General features: G+C 46.8%; 2 protein-coding genes across 3 annotated transcripts in view; both read right to left on the minus strand.

The window, feature by feature from the left end:
• The window catches only part of LOC137625784 (coiled-coil and C2 domain-containing protein 2A-like), a 165625-nt gene that overhangs the window by 85137 nt on the left and 53222 nt on the right, over positions 1 to 27266 (minus strand). For both annotated transcript variants that reach the window (XR_011040898.1, XM_068356673.1), the window contains exons 10-13: positions 8896 to 9048; positions 5789 to 5956; positions 5457 to 5699; positions 5143 to 5310 (exon numbers count right to left, since the gene is read on the minus strand). Coding sequence is in view for 1 of the 2 variants with exons in the window: in XM_068356673.1 (XP_068212774.1) it covers positions 5143 to 5310; positions 5457 to 5699; positions 5789 to 5956; positions 8896 to 9048 (732 nt within the window). In the remaining variant the exon portion in view is untranslated. The remainder of the gene's footprint in view (positions 1 to 5142; positions 5311 to 5456; positions 5700 to 5788; positions 5957 to 8895; positions 9049 to 27266) is intronic.
• Positions 9260 to 26605, minus strand: LOC137625419 (uncharacterized). Its single transcript, XM_068356330.1, has 3 exons — positions 26315 to 26605; positions 25047 to 26180; positions 9260 to 9286 (listed from the first exon to the last, which is right to left on the minus strand). The coding sequence occupies exons 1-3, from the start codon at positions 26483 to 26485 to the stop codon at positions 9260 to 9262; spliced, it is 1332 nt and encodes a 443-aa protein (XP_068212431.1). The 5' UTR covers positions 26486 to 26605.

Consider the following 27266-nt stretch of genomic DNA (forward strand, 5'->3'; position numbering starts at 1 on the left):
CAATTTATTTACAAAGGAATGGAGAGAATGATTTAGGCTATGCCTAAACAAGAAGTAAACCTTGAACTAAAAAGCTTTGGCCTACAGTAAGAGTCAGCAAGATTCTCAGAGACAACCAGTAAAGAGACCAGCATCACACACATCCCAAGTCTCTTCAGTCTGTACCTAGTTTTCCTCATATTTAATTAGTCCCAAATCCCTGGTACTTAAGGGATTTAAAAAAAAAAAAAAAATAGAACAACAGGCTGCAAACCAAAGAAATCCAGGATTCTGGTCAGCCATGCAGAGGCAAAGAACCTCATTCATGAATGTCCTCAGGTCAGGTCGTCCGTCGTTTTCAAGAAAGTTTAACAGTCTCTCGATAGGGTCAGAGCATATTCTCATAAGGTCATGCTTGATCGTGGATCTTAAATCAGTCCCACAATGCCATTTTATCAGATCAAAATCCTGGAAACAAGATAATGAAAAAAGGAGTCATAGAAAATGCACATTCCTAGAATTCCAGGCCAGACTATTCAGTGTACAGAAGTAAGACTTACCCAAGAAAAGACTGATCTTTAACACACCAATGTGGCGCATTCAAGATGACGAGCATCATGCTTGTATGCCAATTACTTCAGAGGGTCTTGCACCTGTACTATAGATCTAACAGACACTTATTAACACATCCCTATTGCTTCCCACTTCTGACATTACCAAGGGTTCCAGCTTGGAAGGGTCCATACAGCTTCAAAGTTATGCCTTTTGAGGCCCAATATTGGATCAAGAGCATTTACAAAGCTAGCAAAGTCACTGATCAACTCCTCTGGTTGCAGAGTTCAGGTCATTACCTACAGTATTTGCACACCTGGCTAGTTGGCGCAAAGAGAAAAGAACTTTGCCTTTGGTACAAAATTCAAGAATACTATTTAATGCAGTTCCAAGAAGGATATTCTGGTGGCTAATAAGTTAAAAGCCACTCTAAAGCCGGCCAAAAGCATCTCGGTAAAGAATTCTACGTTATGTCACTTTCTTTTTCCGGCCTTGCTTCTCCTCCAGACGTCAACTGGAAAAGATTTTGAGTCGCCTCCATGTTCTTCATAGTGAATCCAGTTTTGAAGAACAGGTCAAAGGACCTCAATTGGGTCAGCTCAGAAGGGATTTCAAGACAACTGGACCCAGTAACCCAGTTGCTCCAAAAGAATTTTCAGACCGATGGTATTGTAGTTCCTCAAACATTCTTGGAATGCTTTCTATACTAGGAAGGCTGTTTGCACCTCGAGAACGTTGATGTGCTGATGCCTTTTTTCTTCGGTTTACAACCCAGAAAATCATCCAGGTGTGCTCTTAATACCTTCAACACATCTGAGAACTGAGAACAGTTGCATGTCCAAAGGGAGAGAGTCAGGTAGCACTCCCCTGGTGAGGTTCTCCTCATCAAATCACCAGGACAGATTGGCTTGAATCTCCTGCCTCACTGGAACAGGATGGAACAGGAAATCAGTGTTGGGTGACCAGTGAACTTTCAGACACCACTGAAGGGATCTCTAGCAGTGGTGCCTGTGTGGAATAAGCATCTCCAACAAAGGGAGGAGACCAAAAAGACACTGCCAGTGCCAAACTGGAATTTCTGTCTTGGAAAAGAACAAACACGCAAACTCTATGAGCCTACTGATGCGATTGACTGATGGAAAAACTCTCGCTGCTGCCGTATATATCAGTATGCGCAGGTACTTCAACCTTTGCTTGGGTATGAGATTCAACTTCTCCAAGTTTATCACTATCTCCAGATTAAGGCAAAATGCATGAATCCAATCTTGATCCTGTAGCAGCTGCCTCAACAAATCGTTGAGATACATCAACAGATGTTTCCTTTGCGAGTGAGCCCAAGTGGATAGCAAGGTGAACACCAGGAGACCCATACACATTCCATAGCACAGAGTCTTGAGCTGGTACAGGACTCCCCCAACTCTTGGCAAAGGGAGAGGGAGAATGCTGGCATCAGCATTTCCATCTCCATAACCTCTTTCCACCCTTACCCTTCTTAATAGGAGCGAGTTGGGGTGCCCGAAAGGGCTGTGCACGAGCAGAATTTTTTCGGAAAGAGGTCACAGGAGTTCCGGACTGGTGTCTCTGAGCGGGAGCAGGGTCCACCCTCGATCCCGATCTCTAAGGCTTGGTTGCAACAGAAGGTTTGGCCGCTGCCACCTTTGAATGGTTGGGGCCCCTGAATTAGACAGCACACCGGATCAGGGAGTCCTGCAAAGCAGTCCTCCATGATTCCATCTTGCTTGCACACAACTCTATGGCAAGGAAGATGTGGCATCACACACTTACAAGTACCGCATTGTCAATGACACCTCAGGGTTAACCTATTTTGATAAGCAAGAAATTACAGCGTTTTGACTCTTCAAAAACCAGTTAGCCCACAGGTTTGCTGCTTAGTGGGAAAGGAAGCTGTCCACCTTCCTCCCCAACAGCAGAAGACTCTTGTACTTCTCCAAAGTTTCCATGGTTGATAACCTCGTCAACTTAGCAAAGTATGTCACTACTCCTGACTACTGGCCAAGCCAGGAGACAGCGTGGAGAAAGGCCAAGTCCGAAGCCTCCATGGACACCAACTCAAGAGGCTGTGAATGACATGCCTTTTAGTTTCTCTTATGGGTCAACATGCTCAGATGGAGATGCATCGTTCTTTGGTGTGTAGAACTTTTGCTGCCTGAAGAGTGGCAGCAGTATCTTGCTTGACCAACTGGACTGAGTTCATAGATCCACAGATCCGATCGTTCACTCAATCCAAGACCAAATTCACTAGATCCAACCATGGCAACAACGAGGGCTTCGATCCTTGAAGAGCACCAAAGTGTAAATGAATAACAGAGATTCTCCCAGAAAGAGATGACACACATGCCTATCCCAAGCCGTTACACTTATGTATGACGACAAGGACCTTCACGAACAAACTCTCTGACTCAGGGTGGTCTGTCTCCACGGGTACTGGACCGCTAACAGGTATCCTCAAGCAATACTGTCCTTGAACACCCTCACCCCTTGCCAGGGCTGAGGGTGAGGCACCATGTTCCAGAGATTCTGCTCCACACCAAGGACAGAACCAGGTAAATAATTAGGGGCTGACAAAGGCCAGGACAGGCCAATGGCAATGGGAAGAGAAGTCCTGGCACGCAATCCAGCAGAACCGGGAGAAGTACCAGGCATTCCTCCTACTGTTCTGAGGCATGGGGAACAAATCCCTCCATCCCAAATTCTCAGCCTAGCAAAGTGCGCATGTGCTCAAGTACAGCCTCTAATGGTTGATTGATTTTGAGTTCTCTGGCATTCTGACATCAAAGATTATTGACACCGATATTGTTTGTTATAAACAAATACTAAAAGTATATTCAATTTTAAAGAATAAAAAAAATATTCAATGTAATATGATAAAAGCAAAGATGTCCTTATAAAATTTAAATAGCTTTCAGAGGATCTGCTTCAGAAATGAATTTAAGAATACTGCACAGCCTCTTATGGTGCCATCATCTCTACCAATCCGAGTGACAACTCATCGGCAGAGGGAAGAGCAGGCATTCAGCATCATGAAAGAAAGGGAGATGGAGGTCACCGAACTCATCCACCAACCTTGGAACAGAAAGTGTTCAGGGCCGTACACTTCTGTCCAGGCTGGCTGGATCTGATGGCCGAAAACCACTCGGGCTCGCAAGAAATGTGGTGTCACTACGGCTGGCCTTCCTGGATTTCCTCAACCTCAGAGTTGAATGAGGAGGAAGAACCGCTCACTCACTACTTCCTCTTCCTGGCCTTTGCTCCCAGTTCTGCAAGCAGAGCACTCGAGGACTGAGTGACCATCAACGATGATGCTCCCCAAGGGGTGGGTAAACCACACGGGTTGTTCCAACAGGAGCCACAACACTGGGGCACACTGACACAGGGAAAGGGGAAAGCACACTCACAAAGCCCCGAGACCCCACTATGAGCTGTGCCGGAGGCACAATGACTGACACAGAGGGATGAGTAACTGGTCTCACCCAGGCCCCCTGGCACAAGGGTCATGGTGATGGACACAGAGGAATGGGTGGGAATCAATGGGGCTAGATCAGAAATTGATGAAATCTAGGGAACAGGGGTAACACTTACCTTAATGTTTGCTTTACCTTTACGTCCTCTTACGGAAGCAATACCTCACTGCACCTACACATTCCCTACTTGGCTATGAGCTACCTTACCAGACTTTCAAGCCTTTTTTGGCTTAGAGTTGGGCGACCAACAGGGTCCCTGACACTGGGGGAATCACCACGCCTTTCACCACAAGCATCACTGGGGACACTTGCAAAGGGGGTATTAAGAGAGAAGTAGCTTTAGCTACTAACTCCCTCAACAAAGTCATGGAGGGTCTACCTGAAAGGCCTAAGGAAGACTTTGTTAGGTCAAACATCATCATCAACAGCCTGCTTGGTAACTGGCAAAAAGCTTCCACCCTCCAAAGGGGTGCGGCAAATACACAAGGTTTCCCACGCCCTAGCAAAACCAGAAAAACTCAACTGCCTCCCCGAGGAGACCGAAGCAGACAAATACTTCACCAGAGTCTTCTTGAGCATTGCCCCTCCAGGGTATGTGCCTGCCACTGCATCAAAGGCCACGACCTACATTCAGTGCAGGGGGATGATTGCGAAAAATCATGCACCCTACAAGATGGATAACTGGGTGTGGATCTACAGCCAGTTTAGCTATAAACCGGTTGCAGCTTATACCCTTCCCTGGCAAACACAAACTTCTTACATCAATTCTATCTCATAATAAACTCAATCACTACCAAAAGAGAGAAAGAAAATGAAAAAGCTTTGGAAGGAGCTGGCAGTTTGTGTGTACAAGTCAGATGCTGAACCAAAAGTGAAGGCTCCGTGACTGGGAAAGGGGCAGGGCTACTCATCCCACACCCTCAACAACTGGATAATTTTTTGTTATCTATCTTTAACGACAAACTCTAACTCACTTTAATTCAATACACCTCATTAGAGATGGGGGTTTGTATGCCACATAGGAACAAACCTTCTTTCAGGTACACAACACAAGGGTTGGATCTTTAGCAAATACACATGAACAAATGTCTATCATATATACTGTAAAAACAATTCTCAAACAACCCACCGATGTCAGTTCCACTGGCTGTGAAGATGGAACTGCAGGGTGAGCTGTCTCCGCTTCATCCTCACTGTTCCGACTCAAATGATACCAGATAGTCCCCCTCGTAAAAGATGACCCATAATCTGAATTTGGCTGCCCACAGCCAATGCCAGTATGACTGCAACTGACTTGCTGAAAGTATTCAATAATCATCAATTATGACGTAAAAATCCAGCATTACTCTCAAAAACATTTACATTTACTGAAAACATGTAGAGCATTTCAAAACCAATATAAAATTGCTCTTATAAATTCTATTCAAAATTGAGTTATTTTACCTGGGTGCCAAGAAAATCAATTAAGGAAAACTGATCATTGCAAAGGATCGATTTGCTTGGTATCGGAAGGGAAACTACCGCGACTTGAGCTTCTCTAAGACCAGAACCTTCCACAATTTCTAAGGACAAGCTGTGGGGGAAAGAGGACAGCCCCATACGGTACGACTGGTTGATGTGGAGTGTGAAGTCATTGCCAAGTGCTATCAGAGGTGTCTGGGTTACCAACTTCCTGTTAATCAAGACCTGAAAAGGGAAAAGGCATACAGTAATCCTAGAACCAAAAATAATGAAAATAAGTAAAAATATGACCTATATCATTGATCCAACTTTACCTTGACAGATACACGAGATTTGGAAACAATCTGACGTCGACGCTTTTCTCCATCAGGACAATTACTGTCTTTGGTCACTGGACTGGATTCTGATAGCTCAAGCAGAATGTTGGGTTCCCCAGGAGGTTTCCGTGTACGGGAATATGTGTCCAGAACTTCCAATTCTATCTGCAAAATGTTGCAAAGAAAACTGGTTACATCATCAACTGTTTCCATTCACTTACAAAACAAACTTTGTTAACGAACATTTAACCAAACCTGCATTAACAGAAATTTTGCTCATCTATATAATGTTTGTTATAGTCTTTTTAAATGACAATTTTAACTTTAATTCACATACTAAATGATGGAGCCTTGCAAGAGCTGCTAAGCAATGATTAGCCCCTCAACGTAGGAAGAATTCATTTGGAGGTTTTAGAATGTAGATGAAGTGACGCATAAAATCTTTAAAAGTAACTTGTATTAAAAAATAGGGAAAGTCTTAAGCAGACATGGAATGGTTATTGCCCTTGTTAACAAGGTATCTAATTACAGGCAGTCAGTGCGGATGAGTATCCCCAACCACTTTTGACTTATGGCTCAGAACTAACATGGGTGGTTGAGGTGGGAAATTTAATTTTAAGAGACTCAGATTTTCATTTGCTCCTAAGCGTATACAAACTTTTCGTCTCATAAAATAGGGAGACTCACTTATTGGTGGAATGAAGTACTTCTAGGACCAAACTAGTTCATTATTTTTCCTCCATAGAATACCTCAAGTGTCGCTGGTCTTGTAAGAGAGCCAGGGAGATGACTTCTAACTGCCCATCACGGATGAGTAGGCTGATAGGTACTGGCCAGTGCTTGGTTAGCACCTGGTGCTTAGTCAGTGAATGGATCCATCTCTCCCAAAGGGAGGTGCAGTCTGGAATAAAATACCTGGCGTATGATGACAAATGGATTTGTTATTCATTCTATCATCCTCCGCCTCGTTAAGGATACTACCACTAGAGAGTTAAAGGGTCCTTTGACTGGCCAGACAGTACTACAATGAATCCTTCTCTCTGGTTACGGCTCATTTTCCTTTTGCCTACACTTACACCAAACAGTCTGGCCTATTCTTTACATATTTCTCCTCTGTCCTCATACACCTGACAACACTGAGATTACCAAACAATTCTTCCTCGCTCAAGGGGTTAACTACTGCAATATAATTGTTCAGTGGCTACTTTCCTTTTGGTAAGGGTAGAAGAGACTCTTTAGCTATGGTAGGCAGCTCTTCTAGAAGAAGGACACTCCAAAATCAAACCATTGTTCTCTGGTCTTGGATAGTGCCATAGCCTCTGTACCATGGCCTTTCACTGTCTTCAGATGGAGTTCTCTTGATTGAGGGTACATTCAGGCACACTATTCTATCTTATTTTTCTTCCTCTTTTTTTTTATGTTTTTATACTTTATATGAAATATCTATTTCAATGTTATTACTGTTCTTAAAATATTTAATTTTAATTGTTAATTAATTTTCTTGTAGTTTCCTTATTTCCTTTCCTCACTGGGCTATTTTCTCTGTTGGAGATCTTGGGCTTATAGCATCCTGCTTTTCCAACTAGCGTTGTAGCTTAGTAAGTAACAATAATAATAATAATAATAATAATAACAATAAAAATAATAATTATAATAACAGAAATCTAGTCCAATAAGAATGGTGCTCAGAATTATAGCTTACCACAATCAATGTTAGATCCAACGTCAAACAGTAGAACCGCTTAATCTCCAAATGCAGAGAAGGAGAGAAGAAGTAGAGAAGCCAGTCATTATACCTTTCCTACAGACTCATATTGACATGTTATCTAAACAAGATGTTTTCCATCCCGTGTAGGCGCTAGGCTGGCTACAAAACTACTTGAGTAGCCACCACAGGGCCAAGAACTTAAGTAGGATCCCTTAAATAGAAGGCTGTGAAGGTTGCTTGGCACTTCCAAACTCCTACCTTGATCACTTGGTTGGGGTGGCCTGTTGGTAACGTCCTGGTCTGGGGATTGCCAGACTTAGATCGAGTCCTACTCAAACATGTTAATTCCTTTGGTTGCTACAACCTCACCATACTTGTAAGCTAAGGATGGGGGATTTTGGAGACCCCATAGGTCTACCTTTTAAGCCATCAGCAGCCCTCTTTCATAGTGTTCTTAGGCTTGGGGAAGGACTCCTGGAGGCACCTGAGACTGGTGGTACCACCAATACCATCACTGAGAGGGACACTGGCATGGGGGACAACTTGGGGAGAAGCCTTAGGTATAAGCTCACTGAACAAAGCCATGGAAGGCCTACCTAAAAGAAATAAGGAAGCCCAAGACTTCCTCCTTAGGTCAAACCTGTTGTCTTGGGTCTGCATGGAGACAGGTGAAGTGCTTCCAGCTTTTTCAATGGTGCAGCAAACACTGAAGGTACATCATACCCACCCCAAAACCTGAAAAGCCTATAGATGTAGATTGAGGTCTCTTTCCTCCTGACGTATAATCCCCATGGACCAAACCCGGGGTGTATGCATAGGCAGAAACACCCACTGAGGAGACCGAAGCAACAAAAGAGTTCATCAGTGTCTTCTTGGGCATTGCTCAAACAGACTCGGGCAAAGGCTTAGCTCTCCTGTTCCCCCTTAGAGTGTACACCTGCCACTGTACAGAAAGCCACAACTTGAACTACATAAGGCACAGATGGAGTGTGGATAGTCAGTTTACTCATAAATGTCAACTGCTCCCTAACAAATACAAAGCTCATGATTATTCATTTTAATTTTTCAATCTAATAACCGGTTATTACTTCTTGCAAAAAGAAAATGAAAATTTCAGTCAAGAGCTATCAGTACATCAGTAATTGTCAGCGGTCGAAACAAAAGTGAGCTATCCAGAATGATGAGGGGTGCGGGGCTTCTCTCCTGCACCCTCCACCATTAGTTTAACCTGTCGCTAAATGATTCTAACAACCATCTCAAGCTCGCGCTGATACAATCTCCCTATCAAAGGAAGATGAATTGTATGTCCCGTAGGAACAAATTATCATGATAAGTTAAAAACAGCATATATATATTAAATATTACTCGGCAACCATTTTTCTATTTTGATACTGACCTTGCGTTTATCTATTGTTGCCGGAGGGACTGGTTTTTCTTCGTCGGGAGTTGCCAACAGCACTTCATCCTGAGCCGCATGTAAAGCAGAATCCTCCAGTTCCTCCTCAATGGCCATCTGCTTCCTTCGCTGCTGACGTTTCTTGGCTTCTCTCTGTAATGAACACGGTACCTAATCTCTTGACAACATAAACATAATCTCTGGGAATTGTTAAAATTTCACAATATATTTGTATGAAAATGATATAAAGGTAGTTAGTGTGGACAATTTTTTTTCAATTAATAAATTCAACTGGATTAATATTGTTAACAAAAATCAATTTATTTGATTCTCAGTTAAATTTTACTTCAAAGAAAACTTAAGACTAAACTATGACACAGTTGGGAATCCACTACAAAGGGAAGTCAATATTATCCAAAAGAAAGTCACAGTCACTCATACAAGACAATGTTGTTGGGGACAGATAAGCAAGTAACAATGAAAGATAGTAAAGCAGACTGAAGAGTAACCCTCAGCCACCATCTTCCACTCTCAGTTAATGCTGGTAACCTTGTACTGGTAGGAAAAGACTTAATCAGAACAGCAAACCTAGCAAGTCAGAGGTAAAAGTACACTACTGAGTCACGACATGCATTAACCTTCAAGAACACTATAAATCAAAACACGAACTGCTTATAGAATCAAAGACTCGAATAATATCTTTTATAAACATAATATCAAATAGCATTAGAAACTAAATGAATCCGGTTGTTTGAATGCATTATCATAAAACATGATGAGATAATCCATTGGATGAATGGAAAATAATGTATATATTTTCTAATAATAAAATTGATTTTCTTATGAAAACCATTACTTATGAAGAGACTATTCCATTATCAACAAAATTCTTCACAATAAAATGGTAGGGAGCCCATCACCTTTAAGATGCACCAATTGATCAATACATCTCCAGCATAATAGAGACTTACGAGAAGGGATGGAAATATCACAAATTTTAAGTAATTTGTATTTTTCCTAACAGTACTTACCTCGAACTACTTTCTTAGGAGTACCTGGGATCTCCTCCCATCCGACCAGAGTTTTGTGTAGTTTACCCTACTTCCGTTTTCTGTGAGGGTTAACCTCAGGCGGATTGATACGTGCCCTGAAGCTAACCCCGGGTCAGGGAGCATGCTAGCTCGGGTCCCGACCTCCAGTAAGTTCTTGGTAGCTTAGTTACCTAATAGGTCAGTAAGGCACCGGGGAAGGAAGGGCGAGCCATTACCCGAAAGTAGTTTGAGGTAAGTACTGTTAGGAAAAATACAAATTAATGAAAATTGGTGATTTGTTCCAACACGGAGTACTTACCTCTAACTACTTTCTTAGGAGACTTACACTTTAGGAGGTGGGAGTGGCCTTCTAGACCCAGAGACCTAGCTAAGCAGGATGAGTGGAACCTAGATAGGAGGCTACGTTCAGTACTGATCAGAAAACGAAACATAGGAGAAAACTACACAAAGAGCTCATGTTAGTGTCTAAGTAACTCACCTGTGCAAGAATTCTTCGGATACATGTCCTTTCGATGATCCCGTGTCTTCAGAGCTGGCTCAGGGGGCTACCCGAGTCCATCTTCGAGCGGAAGAAGGGGGAAGGAAGAACAAGGGGGTTTTAGGGAAACGAACCTGTCTCTTGGTCTTACTACCCGCGGTTGTTTCTGGGGCTATGCCGTTAAATCGTATGGAGCGCGGAGATGACGGTTCCTATTGAGAACCCGTCTAGGGACTTACTCGAACATTCCTTTAGATAGTGAGCTGCATGAAGGTTGACTGGTTAGCCCAGGTGCCCGCTCTCAGGATCTGGCCCACTGCCATATTCTTCTCGAATGCTAACGAGGTACTTAGACCCCTAATGTCGTAGGGCCTGGGTTTACCAGGCAGTGGAACACCCGCACTACTGTATGGTCTGATAATCACCTGCCTCAGCCAGAAGGAGATAGTGTTCTTAGAGACCGGCTTTTTCACTGAGCCTGTGGAGACGAAAAGGCTTTTGATACCAAGATGAAGTCTCGCCGTCCTCTCCAGGTATTTCCTTACGGCTCTGACAGGGCACAACTTTAAGTCCTTCGGGCTGTCCGAACGAGGAATTGCTGGTATTGAGAAGCCCTCAAACCTGGGATCCCATACGGCTGGATTCTGGGTCTTAGCTACAAAGGAAGGGACGAACTTGATGGAAGCCTCCCGCCAACCCTTCGAGTGTGAGACCTCGTAAGACAGTCCGTGAATCTTACCTACCCTTTTCGCTGAGACCAACGCCAGCAGAAAAACAGTCTTGAGGGTGAGATCCCTGTCTACGATGTCTTTCAGGGGCTCGAACGGGGGTTCAGATAACATCTTCAAGACCCTAGCTACATCCCACCGCAGTACTCTGACGGCTTAAGGGGGGCATGCTTGTTCGAAACTCTTGATGAGCATCGAGATATGCCTAGAGGCCCCCAGGTCGATGCCCTTCAAGAAGAAAACTTGGCCTAAAGCTGCACGGACTCCCTTGATGGCTGGAATAGACATACTGACTACGTCCCTGAGATAGACCAGGAAGTCTGCAATCTCCGGAATGGAGGCCCTCAGTGGCCTGATGTTCCTGGAGGAGCACCACTTAGTAAAGGTGGCCCACTTTACCTGGTATACTGCTGCCGATGAACGCCTCAAATACCCAGACATCCTTTCTGCCGTTCTTGCCGAATAGCCTTCCTTCCTCAGGAGACGCTCGATAACCTCCATGCGTGAAGTTGGAGGGACTGAGGATTCTCGTGGAGCCTTTGGAAGTGGGGCTACCGGAGAAGGTCTGGCCTGTCAGGGAGGGGCAAAGGTGGGAGGCACGCTAGTTTCTTTAGGTCCGCGAACCAATCTCTCTCCGGCCACCAGGGCGCTACCAAAGACATCTTCAGGTTGTGGGCCCTCCTTACCCTGTTGAGCACTTGTCTGAGCAGCGAGAAAGGGGGGAAGGCGTATACGTCTAGATTGTCCCAAGGATGTTGGAAGACGTCCTCTAACGCCGCTTTTGGGTCTGGCACAGGAGAACAGAACATGGGGAGCTGTGCATTCAGTCTTGTTGCAAAGAAATCCATCACTGGCGAACTCCATTTCTAGATGATGATCTTGGCCACCTCTTGGTGCAGGGACCACTCGGTTCCTACCACTTGTCCCATCCTGCTGAGGCCGTCGGCCAGGACGTTCCTCTTTCCTGGAATGAACCTTGCTGAGATTGTGATCTGCTCTGACTCGGCCCAATCCAGAAGTTCCAACGTGAGGTCGCACAACTCCCTCGATTTCAGTCCTCCCTGCTTCTTTATGTAAACCACCACCGTGGCGTTGTCGCACATCAGTGCCACGGTGTTTCCCCGGAGTAGATTGACGAATTGCAGGGACGCCCTTCGAACTGCCCTCATTTCTTGGACGTTTATGTGTTGAGCCTTCTTTACGTCCGTCCAACTGCCTCTTGCTGACCTTCCGAGGAGATGGGCACCCCACCCCTCCTTGGAAGCGTCTGTGAACAGGAGCATTTCGGGGGGTTCAGCTGCGAAGGGCATTCCCTTGAGGGTGTTCGTTCGGCTGAGCCACCATTCCAGAGCTTCCTTTGTTTCCGGGAGAACCGGAACCACCTTGTGGGGGGAATCCCTTTGGTTCCAGAGCTCTTTCAGATTCCATTGGACGTTCCTAAGTTTGAGCCTCCCCTGGGGGACCAGCTTCTCCAACGATACGAGGTGGCCTATTAACCTCTGCCAGTCCTTCGCCCTCCTGGGCTGTCCTGATATGAAGGGGTGGAGGACCTGGTCCAAGTTGTCCAGCCTCTCCGCTGACGGGAAGGCCCTCACCAAACGGGAATCTAGGACCATCCCGAGGTAGGTCATCCTGGTGGAGGATATCAGATGAGACTTCTCCAGGCTGATGGTGATGCCCAGAACCTTGCAGAACCGCAGTAGCTTCACGCCTTGTTCCCTCCGTACTTCCTCTGAGGATGAAAGTAGCAAACAGTCGTCCAGGTAACGAATCAGGCGGATGCTCTGTTCGTGTGCCCAAACTGAGACTGTTGTGAAGACCCTCGTGAAGACTTGAGGTGCTGTGGACAGCCCGAACCAGAGGGTCTTGAACTGTAATGCCTGGGCACCCCATTTCACCCGTAGGTACTTCCTGCTGGAGGGGTGGACTGGGATTTGGATGTATGCGTCCTTGAGGTCTATGGACATCATGAAGTCCCCTTCCCACAAGGACGCCAGGACCGACTTCGGGGTGTCCATCTTGAAGTTGGTCTTGCACACAAACTTGTTGAGGGATGAGAGGTCTATGACTGGCCTCCAACCTCCTATTGCCTTCTCCACCAGGAAGAGCCTGCTGTAGAACCCCGGGCTTGGTTCCTGTACCGTTTCCATCACTCCCTTTGCCAGCATCGCTGAGACTTCCTCTTGCAGAGTTGTCCTCTCCAAGGGGTCCTTGGGAGCTAACCACTCCGCCCGAAGATCTGGTATTAGAGGAGGGGGATCTGCTAGGAAGGGTAACCTGTACCCTTCTTTCAGAACTGTTACTGCCCACGGTTCCGCCCCGTGGTACTTCCATGCTTGCCAAAAATGTCTGAGGCATCCCCCCATCTGAGGCTTGGGCAGGAGTAGGGGGCCTCTCCCCCTATCTTCTTCTGGAGGAGCGGCCTGAACGTCCTCTCTTGGCTGCCGCGTAGGAAGGCCTAAAGGGGGCCGGGGCTGATGCTGCTCCCCTACGGGAGGGCTGCGAAGGTTGAGACCAAGCAGCTGCTGGGGCGTCCCTCCTGGGCTAGCTAGGCGAGGCCCGAGGAGGAGGAGGAACATCTGATGAAGGTCTTCTGTAGATGGGCCTTCTCACTGACTGGGGTCTGGGGTCACCCACGTCCTTGAGTTTCCGGACCCTCTCCATTATTTCCTCTGCTGCCTTCAAGGGGAAAAGAGAATCGTCCCACAGGGGCAGACTTCTCAGGGCCCTCGCCTCCCTGTCCAGAATACGCCTGGTCAGCTTGTTCAGGACAGTCTCTCTCCTCCAAAGGACCCAGTTGGATGCTTGGGCTAAGGCCTGGTAGGACAGGAATTTCAAGGCCCTACCTCCCGAGATAATTAGCTCCTTCAGTAGGGCCTGATTTCCTGGAACTGAGAGGTCGTAGGAGGACTAGACTCTTACAAGGGCGGAAGCCCACCAGTCTAGCCAGGAGTCGACGTTAGCCAGATCCTTGGCTATCTCCTCCATCATCGTCGCCCCCGACTGGGAGAAGCAGACTGGGGCTGACGAGGCCCTGTCTTCTGGAGCCCCTTGGCCTAACACTTCCAGGGCTGCTTACATCTTGCAGGCCCCTGCCCGCCGTCCCTCTGGCAGGTAAAACTTGCTCTGAGACCTTAGGCCTTGGAGCAACTTCGAGGAACTCTGGGATTTGGGGGTCTCTGCATGGTTGGCCACGATCCTGTTGACGTGGGCTCTAGGCAGCCTAACGTCCCTGGCCACCGGGAGAGCTAACGAAGGTCTTTGCTGGACGGGGGCCTCCATTAGCCTTTTGAGGCTAGAGCGCCAGGTTTCTTCGGCGGAGGGTTCTGGCTCTTCTATCCTGTGGTGCCTCCTGATGAGCCCTATCACCCTCCTGTATGCTGAGTCCTCCGCTGTCGAGCCCTCCATGTTACCGTCCGCATCCTCCGCCGGGCGATCTGCTTCTCTGGATGGAGCTCCACCGACGGGATCCTCCGTGTATGGCTCTGGACGAAGGACGGGCATTGCTGTACTGGCGAGGGCCTCCATCCTAGGTCTGTCTTTTGCCGTGAAGGACCAGGCTTCCGTGGGCTTGCCCGACGGAGGAAGCTGTCTCTCTTTCTCCTGACGCTGATGTGTTACTTTGGAGGACGAGACGAGGCTGCCCGACCAAAGGGGTGACTCCCTCCGCTGGGCGGATTGAGTCGGGACCTTCGCGGTCTTACACCTGGCCGATGAGGTCAGCAATGACGAGTCCCTCCGTGGTTCGAGCCTGTGGCTGGAAGCGAACCTCTCCGGAGTCCTGGCTCTAGGGCGCCAACCTGAAGTGCTCGGAACAGATGTAAGTTCAACGAGCTTGCTACGGGGAATGGCCACTCATTCTTCCCCTGGCGATCCACTCCTCCTAAACTTCCTCCTGGGGGACCTGGAACGTCTACTTCCGTGGCGAGACCTGGAGCGTGAGCGTGAACGAGAATGCCTCCTCTGGGTCCTCTCACGACGCCTACGGGGCTTCTTACGGGCTTCGCCTTCCGAGGAATTGGAGACCGCTACCACCGACGAATCTGAAGACGCATCATAACTCGTCTGAGGGGCAGGAGCGTGAAGAGACGCTGGCTGAACGCCCTGACGAACTGCGGAAGGCGGGGACTGAAGAAACACGTCAGGCAAGGAAGACGACGGCGCTGGGGGAGAGCGTGAGCGCACTTCGTTGGGAAACCAGGTTCCGAGGCCTTCCTCCATCCTCAGCGGGGACCTGTAGGGCGTCCTCGGAGGCACCAATCCGAGGGGGTCTGAAGGCGGTGAATCGTCCTTCTCGGGGGCGCCTTCAGCTGCAGAGGTACCTGAAAAACATGCCCACGATGCGGGCGAAGAGGCAGGGACATTTTTACCCCACATGGGGTCATCCGAAGAGACGTGGCCCACAAGCACCAGGGCACCGTCTCCAGAACCCCCACCAATCTCACCCTCAGGCCCCACACTTGCCTGGATTGATGCCACTACCCCACTATCTTGCAGCACAGACTCCTGGGGAAGAGCCTCTGGCTTCTTCCCCGCAACGGACTTACCTTGTCCCCTACTCTGGGTAGGGGAAGGTGGAAGGGAAACTCGCTCCGACGACACTCCTGGTGACGCCAAGGGAGAAGAGGTGCTAGCCTTCTTAGGCGACCTCTTGGATGCCTTCTTCTTCTTCGTGCCGAAGCGTACCCACTGCACTTCGTTCCACGATTCACACTCCGGACACGTGTCTGACGGAGAACACACTCTGCCCCTGCACGACGAACACAGGGAGTGCGGGTCTACCTCCGGCTTGGACAAGAAAGCACCACGCAACTTCCCGGCCATAGGCCCAGGACAACGGCGGGGATGCTCCATAACGCACTAGCTATACACCGCAAGACACAGGAACGCAGCGGAAAGGAACAAGGAAGCACAAGGTTAACACGTGGGACCACGGAAAGACAAAGGGAAAGCACAGGGATACCACGTGGTGACCACGCGGGACACAAAGGGGTCGGGGACACAAAGGGTCGCACTGAGATTAAGGAGAGCGTCGAGATGATATCGCGACGCAACCAGAGAACTTACTGGAGGTCGAGACCTGAGCTAGCATGCTCCCTGACCCGGGGTTAGCCTCAGGGCACGTATCAATCCGCCTGAGGTTAACCCTTACAGAAAACGGAAGTAGGGTAAACTACACAAAACTCTGGTCGGATGGGAGGAGATCCCAGGTACTCCTAAGAAAGTAGTTTGAGGTAAGTACTCCGTGTTGGAACAAAGGGTAATTTGTATTATAAGCATGAAAAAAAAATTACATTTAAAGGTTACAGATTTCGCATGAATGGCAGAGGCAAGGGACAGTGACAAGGCCATATGTCCAAATACAGTAGGCTATACATAAGATCAGCAACCAAGCCCCTCTTCACCCAAACTAAGACCATGGAGAGTAAGGCAATGCCTGCTGATGACTCAGCAGGTAGACCTATAGGCTCTCCCAAAAACCCTCCTCCTTAGCTCACAATGATGGTGATGTTGCAGACCCTACAAGAAACTATCAACCTTCAGTGGATTTCAAACCCCAGCCCAGCAGATTGTCAGTCTTTTTCACCCTATCAGTGCTAAGAAAGAACCTTTTGTATACTGGTTTAAAGCACTGAGTTCTCTTGAGGTAGTGCCTCACGGAACACAGAAATGGGTAATTCCACTAGCTTATCTTGTCTATAAGGGAGGAGATGGCGAAGGATTCGAACACCAGGTAGTGGGTTGCAGGGTTTTGTGTCTTGGCCACGATCTCAGACAGGAAGGTTATCAAAACCTCCTTATATCATTCAAAATGACTAGTAGCATAAGAAATGCCATAAAGTTCACTTACCCTTTACACCAAGGCGAGCACAAGCAAAAACATTGTCTTAAGTTTAAGAAACCTGTCTGATACCATTCTTAAAAGCTTGTATGGAAAATGTTTAAGAAGAACTCTAGTGACATTCAAGGTTGGGGGTTTAAGTTCTCTAGGAGGACATGACAGCTGGAAGGTCCTCATCAGCATGCACAGTTCCCAAGAAGAGGAAAAGTCTAGACATTTCAGTCTGAAGACTTGGCTCAGGGCTGAGCAGTAGCCTTTCACCATCGAGACTGAGAAGAGGTTCCCTAGGCAAAGGTAGATGAGGAAATGAGCTATTAGTTACCATAGAGGATGAGACCAGAATAGTACCCCATTTATGACACCAATCACAGACAACCCATTTTTCTGGTAAACTGCTGTAGAGAATCTAAGGAGGTATCCAAACATCTATGCAGTGCCATGTTGAACAACCTCCACCTGTGAAGCGACAGGGAGGTCACCAAGTTGTGTAATCTCAGCACTTACGGTTAGTTAACAGATAAGGTTGAGCCATTGGGGTAGTTGCACCGGTAGCTAGACTAGGAGCATCAACAAGTCCGGAAACTAGTGGTTACTTGGGAGCTCGCAGGGTTAGCCTGTTCGGTATTCATTGTATCACACAGAAGGGGTGAAAGTTGTAAGTATCCAAATTGTCATATGGATGCTGGAAAGCATCTTCCAGAGTGGTAGAAAATTTGGGAATTTTTCCTCCTATTTATTTATGCATATGATACTAAATATATAACATTATATATCAATGTAAGGAAATTTATTCATCTATACCATAATAAATGGTGGGACTGGTGAACAAAAACACTGGAAGCATCTTGTTCAGACAAGTTGCAAACAAGTCTATTGTTGGGGAGCCAAAATGGACAACAAGCCTTCGGCCATGCAAGGAAGTAGGGATCACTCTGCCCCTGACAGCTGAGAGAGTATGCAAAGACATTCCTCTTGACTGGAAAGTACCTCTCTGACAGCTCTGTTGCATTGTTCAACGGCCTTTTTTAAATATTTAACTTAGCCGGTGAATATATAATAGCTGCTACTCAGCGGCTCGACAGAAAACACACTCAAAAACTCGCGAGCGATCGCTATAAAGGTTGCGGGTGTGCCCACCAGCGCCACTATCGGCCAGATACCACTCTTGCATGTAAACAAACCCTTCAATTCTTCTCTGTCAACGTTGACGACAAGACGTATTCATACTCGCTGTAGAACCTGGAGTTTTCTTAACATATTTGGTGAAGTACTTCATTTTGGTTTGAGCTTTCGCAGTACAGGTGTTTTATCTTCAACTTAAATCTTGAACTCGTTTTTGGATAGATTTAATTTTTGATGACTTTGGATTGTTTTTTGGACTTTCCTTGACTTTTAAATGGCCGACCCTTCCCTCAGTACGGAAGTGTGTTTAGGCTTTTAGCAATTATCTTATCACATTATAAATTATTTATAGATTTTCCTCTATATATTTTATATCTCACCCGCCTTTATTAGGCCTCTTCGATTAGCTTTCCATTTATAATAATCATCAAGATAAATTTTAATGATTTGTTTATATGCGACCTTTCCTGAGAGTAAGCGGTCCTAACTTGGAAACCGAACTTAAACAACGTTGAGCCCTTTCTATCGTAAATAACTTTTACAGAGCTAATGATTTAAAACTTATTAAATGAATATTTTTAGTAGATATTTTATGAAAGATTTTCTTTGAATAGTCTTCGTACTGTTTCAAAGATGAACTAACGTTTAGTTTATTTATGCTACGCAGTTTGCGCTCTATCGTTACGATAGAGAGAGAGAGTATCACGGTTTCACTTTGCAGAAAGAGTAAATCGATTCTGACGTTTTGTTCATTCTTCTTTCAAAGCTTAAATGTTTTAAATTCTATTTTAAAGGAACTTCTTAATTGAAAAACCTTTCAGTTTTTTCCTTTGGTCAAATAACCTGTTTTTTGACGAAACATAAGTGGGCTCTTCTCTTCGGTGCGAAATCAAGAGAGAGAGAGAGAGAGAGAGATACAGACGGAGGGAGAGAGAGGAGAGAGAACGTTCCGATCTTTATCTCGTCCCAAGCGAGTAACGTTGTACTCGCGTTACTCTCGTCCCTAGTCTCTGTACGGGGAGAAAGGATAAAACGTTTTTAGTTTTTTATTCTCGTCCCAAGGCACTGTACGGTGAGAGATTGAAAACGTAGTTTTGAATGAACTAGTGTATAGTCTCTTCCCCAGCCACTGATCTTTTTATCTTAAAATATGTTTACTGTTTTTTTTTGCTGGTATTAATGTGCTTACATTATACGACTGATTTCGCAATTATAACCTTTTGATAGAGGGTAGAATTGCGTGCTTCAAGTAGAAATCAGTTTTATTCATACCTAATGTGAATTGTTAAAAAATTCGATTTCAGTGAATTAAGTGCAAAACAGAAAATCGTAGTGATAAAGTGATATTGTGCAAAGTGTTATCAGTGTTGCGACCGAGGGTTCGTCTGTTCGTGCCTGTCGTTCGCCTAGTCCGGGACCTCTTGCAAGCTCCCAAGCCCAGGGGAGAAGTAATGTCGTACGACTTATGGGTTCGAGAGGCCTTGATCCGCGAACAGACGTTCCCTCTATGGTATCAGGTGTATCTTACCAAGATCACCCCTACCATAAGGCGAGAGAGACGATTTTCTCCTCGTCATCCGAAGGCTTTTCGCATAAGAAACCGTGGAACAAGGTTTCGAGGCCCTTTAAGCGAAAGTCAGTCCTTTCAGGACAGGTCCAGCGTCCTGGTTTTAACCATTAGGACAGCTCTGACCCTATGCAGTCATCGGAAGACTGCTCGCCGCCTAAACAAAAGCGTAACACAGACTCCGAGAGTCTTTTTGTAGGCAAGGTTTTGCAGTCACAGACGTTACCCTCGGCTCTTACCGCAACCATTCCCGTTGATCCTGAATGGGTTGTACGGCAAGACATGCAGAATAAGCTTGCCTCCCTTATGGAAGACTATTCTGCCGATAAGTCCGTTGAGCCTAGCCGTTTATCTCATCGAGATCCTGGCCTTCAGCCACCCTAACGTTCCTTTGTGCGTCCTGTTGACGTTGGCGTAGCCAAGTCACGTCAGTCAGGTTGTTTAGAACCACACTCGATGCGGTCTCGTGTGGATTTTCAGCCACATTTGGACGTTAGGCCTCTTGCTGATGCTCCTGTTGACGTTCAGGACGTTCGCCAACAATCGGAGTTGACTTGTTTTGACACTGAGCGTCAACCTCCGCATTCTAGAGTTGTTTTGACTGCTCAGACTAGGCGGTCAAAGCAGTCTCGAGTGGACGCTGTGCGTCCTCACGCACCTGTTGTTGTTGACAGTTCACAGACTGTCAAGCAGTTACATGACGTTGCGTCCTGGTCCGCTACTAATGCACCAGTGCATGTGGACTCTGCTTGTAAAGCATTGCCACCACGGTAGGTCTCTCCCTTGCTTGAGACTCGGCTATTGTCGGACAAGGTTCCTTCAGATGAGGAAGTTGCTGTTCCCCCTCCTACTGATATTCCCTTGAGGACTCTGTCAGACGGAGAGGAGCCTAAAGCTGCTTAGCCCTCTATGGACTTTAAATAAATCATGCTGATTTTTAAGGATCTTTGTCCGGATCTTTTTGTAACTGCTGCTCCTCGTTCGCCTAAACGTCAGAGCTTACACCAGGCCTAGCTACTTCGAAGCCGTTGTTTTATAAGCTAGTGCTCTCTCGCTCTTCTAAGAGAGCTTTACGTTTGCTAGGCGACTGGTTTATCACCAGGAGGAGTTTGGGGGAGACAGCCTTTGCTTTCCCTACTTTTAAGCTGGCTTATAGAGCGAGAGTCTGATATGACACGAGAGAAGTTCTCGGCTTGGGAGTTCCTGCCTCTGCCCAGATAGATTTCTCAAACCTCATAGACTCTCCCTGGCGCCTGGCCATGAGACGCTCCAAGATTTTACAGGTCGACTTCAGAGCTATTTTCGAGCGTTTGAAGTTTTGCTGTACAATTATGTCATGCATAAAAGGGATTTTGACGTAGGAAAAATCTATTTCTGGGCGAAGGACCTGTGCCGCCCAGTGAATAAGCTCCATTTAGCACTTATTCTTAGGTAATTTACTGCTAAATATACCAGAGAAAAAATGTAAAGGAGTGCTAGGTTAACTAGCTCGCTCACCTATTGGTGTCGGTATAAAATTGGGCGTATAGTCCAGAGGTCCCGCACTATTTAGATTTATCCACGACAGAAACCCCAATAGAGGAGAGCCGTTCAACCTCACTCGGTACTACTAACAATGCATCCGCTCAGAACCCAACTCCTTAGCACCCAAAGTTTGGGGACTCCAAGGGAGAGGAGCTGGGAGGGTTCACTGGGCGGCACAGGTCCTTCGCCCAGAAATAGATTTTTCCTACGTCAAAATCCCTTTTCTGGGCTCGAACCTGTGCCGCCCAGTGAATCTATACAAGAGAAAATGTCACCAAACTTGGAAAGTAAAGGAAAAAACATAAGCGTAAGGGAAATACAGGATGCTTTTAATCAGAGATGAGTACCAAAAATGCCGTGAGTGATAATATATATAGATACTCAGGAGTATAAAATTTGCAAATATAATATTCAGGTGCGAGACCAACGAATACAATAGGGTATAAATGAGGCAGGTAAGAGGGAGAGATAAAGAGTCAAGGCATTAACCTGTGAGTTACTTGGGAGTAACTACGCTCCCTGCGGTTACTGTAGAAAATTTTAGGGCTTCCAAATGTTTAAGGTAGTGTTTCTTGAACACTGACGGTGATTTCCACCCTGTATACCTGGAAAGGTCTGTAAAATTCATGTGGTGAAAGAAGTTCACCGAGGTAGCAACCGCCCTGATATCATGTGCAAGAGGAAAAGAGTCAGGGTTAGCTTGTTTAATAAAATACAAGATTTGTTGCCTGATCCCTTTAATAGTAATGGTACCGCCTTGTTCTCTAACGAATAGAGGCCCCGAGGAGTTAGAGGAGGTCCGGGATAAATAAGACCTAAGAGTAGTAACAGGGCACAGAGACGGATCTTGCGTGAGGGGAATAATTTTCCAGGAAGACCATCTGTTTTGAGGGTCTTCGTTCTTAGCCAAAAAGAATTTGTTAGGAGAAAGAAGGACCTCTCCCGAAGGCAGGAAGTCAATATGACCCGGGTCTCTCGACAAGGCTGCCAATTCAGAAATTCTTGCCCCGGAAGCCAAGCTCACCAGGAAAAGTGTTTTCCTGAGAAGGGGAATGTAATCACAAGAACTGTTAATGGTATCAGAAGCCAATCTGAGTACGTCATTAAGGAACCAGGTCACCGGAGTAGGGCGAGTAACCGGTTTCAGTCTGGCACAAGCTTTCGGAATTGAAGCTAACAAAGAGTCGGTTAAGTCTATGTTAAAACCCACTAGGAAGATCTTTTTCAGAGCCGATTTAATAGTGGTGATAGTATTGGCTGCCAGACCTGATTCTAATAAAGATCTAAAGAAAGTAACTGTAAGGTTCAAGTTCATACAGTTCACGTCTGAGTCTATTAAAAATTTTGCCAACTTTTTAACTGCAGAGTCATACTGGCGGATGGTGGAATCCCGTTTATCCGATTCTAGGAACAAGGTGTTTTGAGGATCAATATTGGCACCATGCATAGCCGCAAACTTCATAAAGTCCATAAAGTTAGGGCGCTCTGAATGTTTGAGAAAGTGTACACAACGCGTGTTTGTACTATCTGAGACAGAACCGGATTGGGTATCGGGTGAGGGTATAGTCTCAACTCTCGCAGGAGAGGATACCAGTTGCTCTTGGGCCAGTTGGGTGCGACCAAGGCTACTTGTCCCTTGAAGGATCTCAGTTTGTCTAGAACTTTCAGCAAAAGATTCACCGGGGGAAAGAGATAAATCTTTTCCCAGGTGTCCCAATTCTGTGACATGGCGTCTGTGGCGTAAGCCTGAGGGTCTAGATTGGGAGCCACATATACTCTCAATTTGTGGTTGGATTCCGTGGCGAAGAGGTCCACTTGGAGACCGGGAACCTGAGAGAGAAGCCACCGAAATGACTTTAGATCGAGTGACCATTCCGATTCTAGAGGGGAGGTCCGGGACAGGGCGTCTGCCACTACATTCCGGACTCCCGCCAGGTGGACAGCTAAAAGATGCCAATGGTTCAAGGCTGCTAGGGAGAATATGGCTACTAGAACATGGTTCAGAGGCCCTGACTTTGACCCGCCTCTGTTGAGGCAGCGGACCACCACTTCGCTGTCGAGGACCAGACGAAGGTGTTGTTTCTTGGGAAGAGCAAGCCGTTTCAGGGATAGAAGAACTGCCATGGCCTCTAGCACATTGATGTGAAATTGGTGGAACAAGGGAGTCCAAAGACCTTGAACTTTCTTGAGCTGAGAATAACCGCCCCAACCTGACAAGGATGCGTCCGTGTGAATGATTAAATTCGGAGGCGGAAATCGAAGGGGAACTGACTTTGACAGACTGTTTGCTCTTGTCCAAGGAAGAAGTCTTTCCCGTAGAATGGGAGGAAGGCGGACTTTCCTGTCCCGGAGCTTCCGGTTCACCCTCGAACGCCAGACACGATTGAAATCTTTCAATTTTGCCTTCAGAAGAAGATCCGTCACTGAGGCAAACTGAAGGGACTCCAGAATCCTCTCTTGGAGTCGTCTGGAACTTACTTTGTCTTTGAGATAGCGTTTGGTGTTCCTTGCAATCTCTAACCTCTTGGGTCTGGGAAGACACAGAGTATGAGATATAAGATCCCATTGCAGGCCGAGCCATTGGAACTTCGATTTTGGAAGAAGACGGGACTTCTTGAAGTTGATCTGGAAGCCTAGAGATTGAAGATAATGGATGACTTTGTGAGTGGCTTTTAGGCAATTTTGGGAGGTGTCTGACCAAATGAGCCAGTCGTCCAGATAGGCTACTACTTGAATCCCTTGATTCCTGAGTTCCTGAACAGCGACTTCTGCTAACTTTGTGAAGATCCTTGGGGCGATGTTGAGCCCGAAAGGCATCACCTTGAAGGAGTAACTTTTGTCCCCTAAGCGAAAGCCTAGGTACGGACGGAAGTGTCTCGCTATCGGGACGTGATAATAGGCGTCTGTAAGATCGATAGAGGTGGTGACGGCCCCACGGGGAAGTAAGGTCCGCACCTGCGAGACGGTAAGCATTCGAAACTTGTCGCATTGAATGGACAAGTTGAGAAGGGATAGGTCTAGAATCACTCTTCTCTTGTCTGAATCCTTCTTCGGGACACTGAACAGCCGACCTTGAAACTTCAGGTGTTTCGTTTCTTGTACGGCGTTCTTTTGTAAAAGATCCTGGACAAATTCGACCAGATCCGGAGTGGAATGTTGACGAAATTTGTTCGGAGGAGGAGGTCCTTGAATCCAACTCCACCCCAGTCCCTTGGAGATGATACTGAATGGAAGTATATGGACGGAGCTTCTTCCTACCCCGGGCTTGGTAAATTGCAGGGTCAGATATACGTTTAGGAGTCAAACCCCAACGGGCTTTAAGGCTCTGGTTGACTCTAGTGGCCTCCGCCAAGACTTCCTCTACAAGGTCCTCAGGGATGAGGTTTGAACCCCAACAGGAGGACCGGATCAGCTTATTAGGTTCATGCCTAATAGTCGCCTCTGCCAGGACATGTTTGCGACACTTGCGTTTAGCAGTAGCGAAGTCATACAGGTCGTAGTATAATGACTGCAACGTAGCCTTGTTGAGAGATTTAAAAATACTCTCAGTATCGTACGTCAAGGCTATCGACTCCGTGGAAGTGGCCAGGTTCAGAGTACGGCCAACGCGTAGGCGAGAATCATACTCCTGTTTAATGAGGGATTCCGGGAGACGGGGAAGCCGCTCATTAAACATTACCGAAGCACAGTCTGCTGCTAGCTTTCCAGAGGTAAATGTGGTATGGACGTTGTCCCAACACTCAATGCCTGAAGGAAGAAGGAGGGAGATTGGATCCACCTCTCGGATAGGAGGCAAGGGCTTCTCCTCCAGAGCATATTGGAAGGCAAGCTCTGCTACCTTATTGACACATGGAGTCATGGAGTTTTTGTCCATAAGGAACATTGTAAAAGAGCTCTTATAAGGCGTCAACATAGTGTTGGTGCAGCTGATGTCATTCAGGAATCTGGCCCACACAGATTGGGCCTGCTCTTTTGGGAAGATGACTGTTTCCTTGGGAACCTTGTCTAACCGAACCAAAGCTTCCTCGGTAAGCCTGGCATAACCATGAAATGGAAATGCCAGACCAGGAGGAAAGAATTCAAAGTCCTCTAGGGGACGAGTGCCAAGACCCTCCAAAGTTAACATTCCGTCTGAGAACGGGGAATGAAGAGCCATACGCCAAGGGTTGTTTTTGGCAAACTGCGGGAGCTTAGAGGCATCCGGGATGAGAGAGCTTTGGACCCGCTCCGGAGCACCTTGCTCTAATGCCCCAAGTCTCTGACCGATGTTAGAGAACATCGTGTCCATCTTAGACTGTATCTCTGAAACAAACTTAGCCTGCATCTCCGACACGATGCGAAGCATGGCTGATTCGGAAAGGCCCGGGCTAGCAGCAGGTGTGGCGGAATGAACTCCCGGGTCGCGAGACTTAGAGGAGGAGCCAGAAGCCTTAGATGACAGTTTTGTATTCTGTTTAGAACCATGAGAAGCCTTATGAGGCTTATGAACTTTAGGTAAGGTTCTAGACTTATTCTTGGGGGGAACCGGGTGTAATCGTTGGGACGAATCACGGTCCCCAGAAAAACCATGGAAGGAAGAGCGATCAGAAGAAGAAGAAAGAGAGGGGCTGAGGATAGGAATCTCAGCGCCAGAAACACCTGCCTCACTTACCACCCTACCTGTATCTGGATCATCCAATAACATGGGTTCCACGTCCAGGTTCATGGAGGCAACATTGTCTTCTAGATCTCCGGGGGCGTCCGACGGATCCTGCTCTGGATCAATAAACCCCGCTATGGTGGCATCAATGTGGGCAATGATGGGAGCTGCAACATGCCTAGCCACAGCGGCTGAAGACTTGGCGTTGGGGTAAATCAGGGAACAGTAGTCCTCGGAGAGGACGTACGGCCGCTTGGACTTCACGTTCCGGGCAAAACCACCAACCCACACTTTCAGTGTGGCCCGAGCCGCAGACTTTTGCTCCGGGGATGCCTGAAATAATAGTGGGAATTATAAAAGGGCAGACTCCCAGTGGTCCTTCAAGACCATAGATATCTTACTAAATAGTGTATGTATGCCAAAAAAGGTAAAATAAATAAGAAGGCAACATAGCCAACGGGACTCACCGAGTCAGATCCAAGGGTGGTAACGAGGTCAAAACAGACCACACAGTTATCCGGGTGCCATACCACGACGTCCTCCAGCTGCACACCGCAGAGGGCGTGAGACCGACAGATAGTATGGCCGCAGGGCTGATGTAGAACAGCTGCACAGGCTGTCGTCTGACAATGCACCATCTATAAAAAGAATAGTATATGAGAAACTGTAATTCTCTTAAGTAGGGGCGGGTCCGGAGGACCCGGCCTAAACATAAGTCTAGCTTAAGACTAAAGTAAATAGTATAAGAGAAACTGTAATTCTCTTAAGTAGGGGCGGGTCCGGAGGACCCGGCCTAAACCTAAGTCTAGCTTAGGACTAAAGTAAATAGTATATGAGAAACTGTAATTCTCTTAAGTAGGGGCGGGTCCGGAGGACCCGGGCCTAACATAAGCCTAACACGAGATTAGGGCTTAACTGTACTATTCTTAAGTAGGGGCGGGTCCGGAGGACCCGGCCTAAACATAAGTCTAGCTTAAGACTAAAGTAAATAGTATATGAGAAACTGTAATTCTCTTAAGTAGGGGCGGGTCCGGAGGACCCGGCCTAAACATAAGTCTAGCTTAAGACTAAAGTAAATAGTATATGAGAAACTGTAATTCTCTTAAGTAGGGGCGGGTCCGGAGGACCCGGGCCTAACATAAGCCTAACACAAGATTAGGGCTTAACTGTACTATTCTTAAGTAGGGGCGGGTCCTCCGGACCCGGCCTAAACATAAGTCTAGCTTAAGACTAAAGTAAATAGTATATGAGAAACTGTAATTCTCTTAAGTAGGGGCGGGTCCGGAGGACCCGGCCTAAACATATGTCTAGCTTAAGACTAAAGTAAATAGTATATGAGAAACTGTAATTCTCTTAAGTAGGGGCGGGTCCGGAGGACCCGGGCCTAACATAAGCCTAACACAAGATTAGGGCTTAACT

This window comes from Palaemon carinicauda, chromosome 32 (genome assembly GCF_036898095.1).
Source record: "Palaemon carinicauda isolate YSFRI2023 chromosome 32, ASM3689809v2, whole genome shotgun sequence".
NCBI lineage: Eukaryota > Metazoa > Arthropoda > Malacostraca > Decapoda > Palaemonidae > Palaemon > Palaemon carinicauda.

Coding starts and splice junctions, on each gene's coding strand:
- LOC137625419 (XM_068356330.1), bottom strand. CDS start 26,485: ATGGTGCATTGTCAGACGACAGCCTGTGCAGCTGTTCTACATCAGCCC. Junction 26,181..26,314: donor CCACCCTTGGATCTGACTCG/GTGAGTCCCGTT, acceptor CTATTATTTCAG/GCATCCCCGGAGCAAAAGTC. Junction 9,287..25,046: donor TGACTCCATGTGTCAATAAG/GTAGCAGAGCTT, acceptor TTCCCTTTGTAG/TGGATTCCCAACTGTGTCAT.